Source organism: Erinaceus europaeus, chromosome 5 (genome assembly GCF_950295315.1).
Source record: "Erinaceus europaeus chromosome 5, mEriEur2.1, whole genome shotgun sequence".
Taxonomy (NCBI): domain Eukaryota; kingdom Metazoa; phylum Chordata; class Mammalia; order Eulipotyphla; family Erinaceidae; genus Erinaceus; species Erinaceus europaeus.
The window spans coordinates 128,994,609-129,007,491 of NC_080166.1; the positions used below are offsets into that span (position 1 = coordinate 128,994,609).

Consider the following 12,883-nt stretch of genomic DNA (forward strand, 5'->3'; position numbering starts at 1 on the left):
TGCAGTTCTGATTACAATTTTTTCAAATTCTTTACTCACTCCTGTTATTATTTCCTTAGCTAATGTTTGGATGTTGAACTCGTTGTTTTGTGCTTCGCCCTCTGGAGGACTTTTAGCTGGACTCTTGTTCTGGTTCGAGTCTCCATTATTTTTTCTTGTTGTTTTAACCATTTTATATAAGTTAACAGTTTTTTCAATCCCTGAGTTGGAGTTCAGTGGTGTAAAAGCCTTTTTTTTTTTCCCCCTGTAGGCTATGGTAGCCTGAGGGCTTTTAAACTATCAATAGGCTTCTTGGCTTAATCAATGACTCCTGACCAAGAGATAAAGCAGGGTGTTGCAGAGATAATCCAGTGGTTATGCAAAGAGACTTTCACAGCCCTTCAGCTATGCCACGGAGGTATAGGTCTTCTCCTGAGTTTCCCGGTTAGATCTCTGTCCCCTGGTGTCCCTCCCTGTTGCTGCTCCAGATTCTGAGGGTAGTAGCAATGGAGACTCAGAGTTGTACTTGGTGAGTCTCTGGGGAGTCCTTTCCTCCCTTCAGCTGTCCCCTTGTTGGTGGAGCAGACTGGAGGTGGTGTCTCCACTGATAAACTGTCGTACTGTTAGCAGTCACTTAATCTCTCCTTAAGCCCCTCTCTCCTCTCTGTCACCAGCCACGCGTGTTTGTACTCACGGGTGATTTACTGGGTTTCTGTGGTCATTCTAGTCTTGTCTTGTTTCGGTCCGGGTGGTCTCCTTTGGTATTCCTAGTTGATCCAGGAGAGGAGAGGAGAGGAGAGAAAGCGATCTGCTGCTCGTAGCTCCGCCTCCGGAAGTCGAATCCCCTTACTTTTTTCTTAATCACATAGATTAATATAAATATATACAATTGATCAAACTTGAAGACCCACATAATAGTTTCCTGCATGTATACACATGAATTTACATGTTAAAGAAAATCTAGTTAATCAGTAGTATAATGTGACAGAAGTGTCATCTCAGTGTATTTAGAAGTAAGATAAGCAACACAGGAGATAGTGCAGTGACTAATACACTGGGCTTGCAAGAGTGGGGTTCCAGCCCTAACATCGCATGTGCCAGAGTGATGCTTTGGTGTTCATTCTCTCTCTCTCTAACAAATACATCTTTCACAGAAACCAAGTTTAAACTGTCATTGTTTCATCACATAAGTTACAGAAATGTGTTTGTAATTCTTACCACATCTTGAGTGATAGTAAAAAAACAGATGTTTTGGTTTCCTTTGTAGCTTGAGTTCTAGACATGGACCCTGCATTCCGGATGACAGAGGCACTCGTGTTTCTTGTTTAGGTTTCAGGGCAGAAGATTTAAAACTGTGACTTTTTCTTCTTGAAAATGAATGTCTGCATTTGTACCGTACATTGTTGTTGTGTCCCGTCCCCCCAATCTAGCTCGGTGTAGGTATTAGAAACCCTCTTGTGTGCGTTTGGTTTTGGCCACCAGGATTATTGCTGGGACAGTGTACCTACATGACAACTCTACCCCTCCAGGAAGTCATTTATCTTTTCCTGTCTTTGAAGTTTGTTTGTTTTCCCTATTCTTTTTGGGAGTAGGAAGAGGAAGGGGGGAGGTACAGCACTACTCCACCACTTGTGAAGCTTCCCCCCTTCAGGTAGGACCAGGACTGTAAACCCAGATCCTCCTGCATTATAATGTGATGTTCTAACAGGTACACCACCACCCAGCCCCTGAAGTCCAGTTGATTTTATACTAGCATGTAGTATGTTATGAAAGAATGAATAATGGAGAACATCAGTAGTGCCTTATGGGTACACAGCAAGTCTTTGCGGAATTGAGCATTTTTAATAAGCTGCATTGACCTCCTCCAAGTAAAAATACATTGGCAACAACTTCAGAAACAGCTTATTCTTTACCATATATCTGAGATCAAAAGGAAAGTCCTAATTCTACCATTTTATTAATTATTATCTAAGTACTAATTTTTTTTCTCCTTTGATGTATGTCTTACTTCCTCTAGAGCCATTAGTCACTGAATAACTGCTCAGAACAGTGGTGGCTTGTCCACTGGACAGACTGAATATTGTCCCTGACATTCATTGCTTCTAAATACAGGTTTCAGTTTGATGACATAAGTAGACTTTTATTGCCGTTAGTGTCAGCATGAAATCTGAGAAAAAAGCAGGCAAGTAATCATGTACGGAGAAGCATTTTTAGAATACATTATGTCATTGAGCCCTGTCTCTCTCTCTCTCTCTCTCTTTACTGCAGGCCATTGAACACCCAGTTCGGACCAATCAGATTCCACGTCAGATTCCTGAACAGTCCTTCTACACAAAGCCCTTGCCGGGCATCATCATGGGAGGGATTTTGCCCTTTGGGTGCATCTTTATACAACTTTTCTTCATTCTGAATAGTATTTGGTAAGGCTAGACACAAAGTCCTTGTACTCCCATTACTGTGATGCAGTACTGGCTCTCACTCTTTATGTGGGTTATCATCCATATTTATAAGTGTAAACTGCTCTCTAGTAGTGAGGAACATTAAGAACGAGAAAGTTGCTCTTTTTGGCCCTGATTCTGCAACCTGGTAAGTTTTCTACACCCCAGCCCCACAGCCATGTGAGCAGCTTGGAAGTCAGCTCTCGGTCTTCTTTCTTTTCTCTACCCCCCTCTTTTCCTAACATGTTTTTGTGTCCTATAAAGTTTAATTTACCTGGATAATAATAAAAAAAAAAGATCAAAGTTATTTGTATCTTTTCTGGTTGGGAAAAAGAGTAATTGTATGGCACTTATTATTAACTGAGGGCTTATGAGTTCTGGATGTCTTTTAATTTGCTTTTGAGTTAACCTTGGTTTACAAGGCTGTGTTTTAGAAGTATATTCACACCTCTTTATGAAATGATACTGCACCACACCCACTCAGTGTCTCTTCACCAAAATCTATTGAGTCCCTCTACTCCTGCAACACAGTTCTCCCCACCTCAAGTCCTTTTTGGTAACCTCAGTTCTGCGGTTACCAAGTTCTGGCTTTGCCTTTTTTGGACTTTGCTTATTCTCTTGCCTTGTTTGTTTACCCCCTGTGGGCCTGAGGGCGTTCTATGTATCCATTTTAAGTAAGTTATCTTAGCATTTCCTGTCCGACTGATTTAGTGGTAATGAATTCCTCTAGCTCTTGTTAGTCTGAAAAACTCTTCATCACCTCATCTCCCCTTCAAGCCTGATTGATAATGTAGTAGGAGAGAGTATTCCTGAGTATACGTATGTGTGCTTTGCATTCAAAACCTTGAATATATGCTGTCTGTTCTGTGCTTTACAGAGTTTTAGTTGAGGAATCAACTGATAGCCTGAGAGGATTTACCTTATAGATGACTCTCTTCTTTCTAGCAGGCTCATGAATTCTTAATTCTCACTTAATTCTTAGCCATCTATACAGTGGGCCTTAGCCCTATTTTATAGAGATAAGAATAAGGCTTTGAAAATTAAATAATTTTATGTGTCACACAGCAAGCAGATGTGAGAGAAATTAACCCATGTTTCTTCAAACCTATGTCGTTAAATCATCTGTACTGTTTCAGAGAAGATGCTCTAATCTATTGATAGAGGGAATTGGAGCAAACATTGGAGGAAGGATGGAATTAGCTAGCCTTCAAAGTCTTTTTTAATCCCCCAAATCCTTCATTTTTTAAATTTCTTGTTTGCATAGAAAAACTTAAACTGATAATTTTGAGCCACTGTAAACTGATAATTTTGAGCCACTGTGTTGGATATATATATTACTTATATATAATCACATATTTATATATATATATATATATTAATTATAATGCTTTGATCACATAGATATACTTTACAGAAACCACTGAGATTTAAGGTCACATAAAGTCAGAAATTAATTTGAGCTTTTTTTTCAATTGAATTTTTCATTATTAGGACAGCTTTCTTTCCTTACTCCTGATTTCATGACATGTAATGACCAGCAAGATGTGGCTTATCTTTGTTGGTTTACATTGAGTGTTTATCGATTTGTCTGGCACCCAGTAGACAGCTGGGCTGATAATGATCAGGTTCTCCCTGAGCAAGAAGGCAGCTGAGTGACGGCGCCTTCCTTCCCTCTCCTGCCCCGCCTCTCCCCACCACCACCACCTAAGTCTGTGAGGATTTGTCTTTGATGAGTTGGGGCGGGGGTGGGGGGCTGTCATTTTGAGTGCAAGGAGAATAAAAAGATTGTGTAATTGGTTTTGTCAGAGAAATCGTTTCATCTTGATATATTTGGTTGTAGGTCGCACCAGATGTATTACATGTTTGGCTTCCTGTTTCTGGTGTTTATCATTTTGGTCATAACATGTTCTGAAGCAACTATACTTCTTTGTTACTTCCACCTGTGTGCAGAGGTATGTAGTGACAGTGCCTACTTATGCTCGTCTGTAACAGAATGTATTATTCATTTTGGTGTAAGACAACTTGGAATATTATATTTATGTATTCATTCATTCATTGCCACCAGGTGATTGCTGGAACTTGGTGCCTGCATGACAAATCCACAGCTCCCAATGGCCATCCCCCCCCTTTTTTTAATTAAATTTCATTTTTTATGTGATAAGACAGGTAGAAATTGAGAGAAGGAAAGGAGAGAGAGGCAACTGCAGACCTGCTTCAACATCCATGAAGCTTCCTCTTGCAGGTAGGAGTAGGGGCTCAAACTCAGGTCCTTGTACACAGTAATGTGTCCGCCACCGCCCAGCCCCCAACTTGGAGTACTAATCATTGAAGTGATTGCTGTAAATAGTGTTCACTAAGATAGAAATTGACCTGTATTCCTAAATCAAATGTAGCCTTGTTGGGGCCAGGCAGTGGCACACCTGGCTAAGCACACACATTAACAGTGTGCAAGGACCCAGGTTCAAGCCCTTGGTCCCCATCTGCGGGGGAGAGCTTCACAAGTGGTGAAGTGGGGCTGCTGTAGCTGTAGGTGTCTGTCTCTTTCCCTCTGTCTCCCCCTCCCTTCTCAGTTTCTGTCTCTGTCAAATAAATAAATAAAGGGGGTTGGGCGTTAGCGCAGCAGGTTAAGCGCAAGGACTGGAGTAAAGATCCCAGTTCGAGCCCCCGGCTCCCCACCTGCAGTAGAGTCACCTCACAAGCAGTGAAGCAGGTCTACAGGTGTCTATCTTTCTCTCCCCCTCTCGGTCTCCCTTCCTCTCTCCATTTCTCTCTGTCCTATATAACAATGATGACATCAGTTAACAACAACAATAACTACAACAATGATAAAACAACAAGGGCAACAAAAGGGGGGAAAAAATAGCCTCCAGAAGCAGTGGATTCTTGGTGCAAGTACCGAGTCCCGGCAATAACCCTGGAGGCAATAAAATAAAATAAAATAAAATAAAATAAAATAAATAGACTTCTGGAGGTGGGACTACGGAGCAGCAGCAGGTGTGTTTCTCTCCCCTCCCCTCTTCACCTTGAGAAGAAAGAACAGAACCGGAGGCATCACACTCCCAGATCTCAAATTGTATCATAGGGCTATTGTCATCAAAACTGCTTGGTACTGGAACATGAATAGACACACTGACCAGTGGAATAGAATTGAGATCCCAGAAGTAAGCCCCCACACCTATGGACATCTAATCTTTGACAAAGGTGCCCAGACTATTAAATGGGGAAAGCAGAGTCTCTTCAACAAATGGTGTTGGAAACAATGGGTTGAAACATGCAGAAGAATGAAACTGAACCACTGTATTTCACCAAATACAAAAGTAAATTTCAAGTGGATCAAGGACTTGGATGTTAGACCAGAACCTATCAGATACTTAGAGGAAAATATTGGCAGAACTCTTTTCCACGTAAGTTTTAAAGACATCTTCAATGAAACGAATCCATTTACAAAGAAGACATAAGACAAGTATAAACCTATGGGAGTACATCAAATTAAAAAGCTGCACAGCAAAAGAAACCACTACCCAAACCAAGAGACCCCTCACAGAATGGGAGGTCTTTACATGCCATACATCAGACAAGAGTTTAATAACCAAACTATATAAAGAGTTTGCCAGGCTCAACCACAAGAAAACAAATAACCCCATCCAAAAATGGGGAGAGAACATGGACAGAATATTCACCACAGAAGAGATCCAAAAGGCTGACAAACACATGAAAAAATGCTCCAAGTCTTTGATTGTCAGAGAAATGCAAATAAAGACTACCATGAGATACCATTTCAATCCTGTGAGAATGTCATACATCAGAAAAGGTAACAGCAACAAATGCTGGAGAGGGTGTGGGGTCAAAGAAACCCTCTTGCACTGTGGGTGGGAATGTCAATTGGTCCAACCTCTGTGGAGAACAGTCTGGAGAACTCTCAGAAGGCTAGAAATGGACCTACCCTATGATCCTGCAATTCCTCTCCTGGGGATATAGCCTAAGGAAACCAACAAACCCATCCAAAAAGATCTGTATACACGTGTTCTTAGCAGCACAATTTGTAATAGCCAAAACCTAGAAGCAACCCAGGTGTCCAACAACAGATGAGTGGCTGAGCAAGTTGTGGTCTATATACACAATGGAATACTACTCAGCTGTAAAAAATTTTCAGGCGATCTTAGATGGACCTTGAAAAATTCATGTTAAGTGAAATAAGTCAGAAACAGAAGGATGAATATGGGATGATCTCACTTTCAGACAGAAGTTGAAAAGCAAGATCAAAAGAGAAAACACAAGTAGAACCTGAACTGGAGTTGGTGTATTGCACCAAAGTAAAAGATTCTGGGATGGGTAGGGGGGGAGAGGACAGGTCCAAAAAGGATGACAGAGGACCTAGTGGGGGTTGTATTATATGAAAAACTGAGAAGTGTTATGCATGTACAAACTATTGTATTTACTGTCTAATGTAAACATTAATTCCTCGATAAAGAAATTTAAAGAAAAAAGAAAGAAAATGCGCTGTTGGGGCCAGTTGTTGGCGTACCTGGTTGAGCGCACGTTACAATATAAGGACCCAGGTTCAAGCCCCCGTCCCCACCTACACGGGAAAAGCTTCACAAGTTGGTGAAGCAGTGATGCAGATGTCTCTGTCTCTCTCTCCCTATCTCCCCCTTCCTCTCAATTTCAGGCTGCCTCTATTCAATAAATGAATAAAGATAAAACAATATATGTATGTATATATATATAAACAAATAAATAAATTTTTTAAATGTAGCTTTGTTTAGGATTGAAGTAAGGTAGAAATCCCAGTTCGGTATACTTTTTAGAGCTTAACTCTTAAAATATTAACTTTGTTGAGAATGTTTGCTGTGTTTTAAATGTCTGGCTTAAAAATATTTCTGCAAGAGAATGCTAGACTACATAGGAGAGTTCATTCTCAGTGATTACTTTGTGATGAGTCCTGTTTATGGCAACATGACAAAATGATGACATCCTATGTGATAGGTAGATAGGACTTTTCAAGACTGAATCTGTGTTAAATCATTCTTCCATAGTTATTTTCTGTATAGGAGGCAAAAACTTTGTTAAATGCCAGATGCTTTCTTTAGAAATCTACAGAACACAAAATGTATTTTTAGCAAGCCTTTTTTTATAGTTTGTATTCTTTTTTAAAAATTCTTTATTACCTTTATTTATTTATTTATTGGATAGAGACCATCAGAAATCGAGCAGAAGGGAGACATAGAGGGTGAGAGACAGAAAGACACCTGCAACCCTGCTTTACCACTTGCAAAGTTTCCCCCTGCAGGTGGGGACCAGGGGCTTGAACCTGGGTCCTTGCGCATTGCAACATGTGAGCTCAACCAGGTGCGCCACCACCTGGCCCCCAGCCAGTCTTTAAATAGTTTCACCAAAGACAGCCCGTGCGTCTGAGCACCTGCAGCGAGGAAGGAAGTGAGCAGAGTGCGCAAAGGGAAAGAGACTGGGGCTGATGGCAAAATGTAGGTCTGGGGACAGTTTGACTCAGCTGTCTGCTTTGTCATTTTATTTTGCTACATGTTAGTGGAATAGCAGTTAAGTGGAAAGTAATTCATGTTGTCTACTTTTTCCTTTCTACCCAGGATTATCACTGGCAGTGGCGTTCATTCCTCACCAGTGGCTTCACTGCAGTTTACTTCTTAGTTTATGCGATACATTACTTCTTTTCCAAACTACAGATCACAGGAACAGCAAGTACAATCTTATACTTCGGCTATACCATGATAATGGTTTTGATCTTCTTTCTTTTTACAGGTAAGAGTTAAAATGTAAAGTATGTATTATTACCTAAGGCAAAGTAGCAAGGCATTTTTAAGCTAGTAATTCACAAATATTTGAGACATTTACTGTTGCTTCCCTGGGGATAGGTATACTCCAGCTGGAGTGTCCTGCACTCTGCATGCTGACTTTCTCAGCGGGTGAGCTTGGAAAAACTGATCTACGTTTGTTTTCTTAAATATGACAAAGCAGTTTTATAATTTTTTTAGAAGAATTTATTTATTCATGAGAAGATAGGAAGAGAGAAAGAACCAGACATCACTCTGGTACATGTGCTGCTGGGGATTGAACTCAGGGTTGAGAATCCAGTGCTTTATCCACTGCGCCACCTCACGGACCACAAGCAGTTTTATAATTTAATTTAAATGTTTTTAAAAGCAAAATCGGGAGTCGGGATGGTAGCGCAGCGGGTTAAGTGCAGGTGGCGCAAAGCGCAAGGACCAGCATGAGGATCCTGGTTCGAGCCCCCAGCTCCCCACCTGCAGGGGAGTCGCTTCACAGGCAGTGAAGCAGGTCTGCAGGTGTCTATCTTTCTCTCCCCTTCTCTGTCTTCCCCTCCTCTCTCCATTTCTCTCTGTCCTATCCAACAACAATTCGGTGCCTGCACCACAAACCCACCGCTCCTGAAGGCTATTTTTCCCCCTTTTGTTGCCCTGGTTGTTTTGTTGTTTTTTTTTTAATTGTTGTTGTGGTTATTATTGATGTCCTTGTTATTGGATAGGACAGAGAGAAATTGAGAGAGGAGGGGAAGACAGAGAGGGGGAGGGAAAGATAGACACCTGCAGACCTGCTTCACTGCTTGTGAAGCGACCCCACCCCTACCCCACCCCCTGCAGGTGGTAAGCCAGGAACTCCAGCCAGGATCCTGACGCTTCGCACATGCGCTTAACCTGCTGTGCTACTGCCAGACCCCCTAGACAGGGTGTTTTTTTTCCTTCCCTCTCTCCGCCCCTCCCTCCCTCCTCCCTCTCTCCCTCAAGAGAATGAAAGAAATCACAGCACCGTCCAGGAGGTGGCGCAGTGACTAAAGTGTTGGACTCTCAAGCATGAGGTCCTGAGTTCAATCCCTGGCAGTACATGTACCAGAGTGATGTCTGGTTCTTTCTCTCTCTCGTCTTACCTGTCTCATGAATAAACAAATGAAATCTTAAAAAAAAAAAAAAAAAAGAAAAAGAAAAGAAAATCACAGCACCGATGCTAAACTGGGATCACACACAGCAAGCCGTGAGCACGCTCTCCAGGTGAGCTGTTAATAGCCCGTAGCAGTTACTTGAGCCACATCCAGCACCCAAAAGTTTTGGAATCTGGACTGATGAAGCCCCCTGAAGATCAAAGCCTGTGTCTTCCTATCAGTCAGCTCGTTTACTCTGCATAGCAGTTTGTGAAGGCAAGCAGAATAGATAACGTGGGGTTTTGTTTGTTTTTATTGATTTAACAGTGATTGACAAGATTCTGGAATAAGAAGAGTACAGTTCCATATAATTCAGTTCCCACCACCAGAGTTCCATATCCCCTGCCATCTGTTAGAAGTTTCCTTATTATTTATCCCTCTGGGAGTATGGACCAGAGATCTTTAAGGGGAACAGAAGGTGGGAGGTCTGGCTTCTGTATTTGCTTCTCCGCTAGAGATGGGTGTTGACGGTAGCACGTTTCTGATTCAGTAAAGAAGTAGCCCCCAGGGTTCTGTTGGCTAGTCCAGGTGTGATGTGTGTAGATCCTGGTGGCGCTGCTGTGTCCTGTATGAGCAGAGGCGTGGTGCCAGGTGTTTAGGAAGGAGGGGCCTGTGTTATTATCCTAACTGCATTTTATAGAAGCTTTAGTTACTTAATTTTATAATCATGCTTAGAAACCAGTAGCTCCCGGTGATTACACATAGAGGAGACCCTCAAGGGAGTCTGGCAGTAGCACAGTGCGTTAAGTGCAAGTGGAACAAAGCACAAGGACCGGTGTAAGGATCCCAGTTCGATCCCCCGGCTCCCCACCTGCAGGGGAGTAGCTTCACAAGTGGTGAAGCAGGTCTGCAGGTGTCTGTCTTTCTCTCCGCCTCTCTGTCTTCCCCTCCTCTCTCCATTTCTCTCTGTCCTATCCAACAATGACGACAACAATAATAACCACAACAATAAAACAAGGACAACAAAAGGGAATAAATAAGTATATAAATAAAAAAAATAGAAAAGACCCTCATATAGTCATTCTTTGAAGCTGACTTTCTGGCCACGTATTCACGTCATATCTTTGAAATGTTTTAAGAAGCTGGGAGATAGCTCACCACGTAGGGCACTCCCTTTTCCTTGTGTGAGGACCTGGATTCAGGCTGCCTGAACACGTGAGAGCACCGTGCACAGCACCAAGGGGAGGCTCTATTGCTGGTAGACCTGTGTCCCTTCTCTTGTGTATCCCTCTTGCTGCTTTTAACTGAGGTTGAGTGATGGAATTTGTTGCAAAATTCCATCTGTTGCAAAAATTTGATTAATATAATGACATAATTAAAAATGTTCATAGTAGCTTCCCGTTTTATGATAAGATGATAATCTAATCTTGGGTCCAGATGGTGAGGTGCAGTAAGGAGAACGTGTCCTCATTACCTGCCAAGGACCCAAGTTCAGACCCCCCGAGTCCTCACCTGTAGGAGCAGAAACTTAATGAGTCTCAGGTGTTTCTCTTTTTTTTTTTTATTGTTGCAGTTATTATTATTGTTACTGATGTTGTTGTTAGATAGTACAGAGAAAAATGGAGAGAGGGGGAGAGAAAGATAGATACCTGCAGACCTGCTTCACCGCCTGTGAAGTGACCTCCCTGCAGGTGGGGAGCCGAGGGCTCAAACCGGGATCCTTATGCCGGTCCTTACACTTTGCACCACATGCTCTTAACCCGCTGGGCTACCTACCGCCCAACTCCCTCAGGTGTCTCTTCATCCCTCTCTCGCCTCCTTTCTATTCCTCGCTGTGTCTGTTACAGAAAGAAAAAGAGGAAGGGAGAAAGAAGGCAGTTGGGCAGTAGGTAGCGCAGCAGGTTAACTGCACATCGTGCAAAGCCCCCGGCTCCCCACCTGCAGGGGGGTCGCTTCCCAGGCGGTGAAGCAGGTCTGCAGGTGTCTGTCTTTCTCTCCCCCTCTCTGTCTTCCCCTCCTCTCTCCATTTCTCTCTGTCCTATCCAACAACGACATGAATAACAACAATAATAACTACAACAATAAAACAAGGGCAACAAAAGGGAAAATAAATAAATTAATTAAAGAAGGAAATAAAGATGGAAGGAAGGAGGAATGAAAGGGAAGGGAGGAAGGGAAAGTTCGATAACTGGCCGCTGGGAACAGTGAAATTGTCATGCAGGCATTGAGCCCTAGCTGTAACCTTGGTGGCAAAAAGAAGTAATAAGCTCAAGTAGAAAAGGAAATTGGTACCCTTTTCTTCTTTTAACTTCAGTTTTTTGCATATAATAAGGGAAAGAATGCATTATCAATATTTGATACTTTATAAAACAATAGATTCTTAGTATCAGTTTCTATAAGAAATTTGATTTGAGGTAATTGTGTATTTTTTTTTTTTTTTTGAGGCCCTGGATCTGGGTAAGTATTACTAGATAGGCAATAATTTTGTGGCTTTTTTAAATTGTGTTTTTATGTAAATTATAAAAATTCCTCTGAAAAAAATGCTTCTCTTTTGCTTTCTTTTTATAGGAACAATTGGCTTCTTTGCATGCTTTTGGTTTGTCACCAAAATATACAGTGTGGTGAAGGTTGACTGAAGAATCCCCATGTGTCCAGATAAAACAGAAATAAATTAAATTCTTCATCAACAAAGAGCTGTTTTTGTGACTACCTTGAGTTTTATCAGACTTTATTGGCCTAGGATCTAAATACACCTCTTCCCAGACACCTGTCCCTACAAAATGTGTTTTCAACACTAAAACATTTGTATTGTGATTTGATCAAGTATATATTCAGTTGTTCTCAGTGAAGAGCAAATTTAAATATTATGTGCATTTGTAAATACAATAGCTATACAGTTTTCAATATTTCTAACGGCAGATAAAGTGAGGCCATATTAAATAGTGCTGGGGAAATGCAGGACAGTTCATTTGTAAATAGGATTTTCTAGGCTCGGGAGGCAGAAAGAATTATTTTTCTTTGAGAGAAATAACTTTTTATCATGGTAATTTTGAAGAATGATTCATATGATATGTTTATGGGGAGTGGCTTTTAAAAAATCTTGTATTGGTTGTAACTTCATATTTTCTTTTCTGTGTTGACTTCATTATTCTCATGGTATTGGCCTTTTAAACTATGTGCCTCTGAGTCTTTCGATTTATAAATTTGTTATCTTAATAAATACTGTAAAAATGTCTTCATTGCATTATTACCTGTTGTATATTCAAAGAGCTTCTGTAAATACAAATCTTGTTTACCAATGGTGTTTTAAAGTGATTTATGCAACTTTTTTTATTTCATTATTGAGAGAATTAATGGTTTATAGTCGACAGTAAAATACAGTAGTTTGTACATGTATAACACTGATTTATACAATCTTAGATTTCACTGGGGTTTGTTTCTGGTTGTTAATATAACAGTTCTTGCATTTTTGTTGTTGATTTTTTCTTTTTTAATTTTTATTTACTTTCCCTTTTGTTGCCCTTGTTTCTTATTGTTGTTGTAGTTATTATTGTTG

At 41.1% G+C, this 12,883-nt stretch overlaps 1 protein-coding gene across 1 annotated transcript in view; it reads left to right on the top strand.

The window, feature by feature from the left end:
- Nucleotides 1-12,562, top strand: part of TM9SF2 (transmembrane 9 superfamily member 2) — a 60,493-nt gene extending 47,931 nt beyond the window's left edge. Inside the window, exons 14-17 of the mRNA XM_060191809.1 lie at nucleotides 2,248-2,399; nucleotides 4,258-4,369; nucleotides 8,021-8,192; nucleotides 11,896-12,562. Coding sequence (XP_060047792.1) covers nucleotides 2,248-2,399; nucleotides 4,258-4,369; nucleotides 8,021-8,192; nucleotides 11,896-11,963 — 504 coding nt within the window. The 3' untranslated portion in view covers nucleotides 11,964-12,562. The remainder of the gene's footprint in view (nucleotides 1-2,247; nucleotides 2,400-4,257; nucleotides 4,370-8,020; nucleotides 8,193-11,895) is intronic.
- The last annotated feature ends 321 nt before the right edge of the window (nucleotides 12,563-12,883 follow it).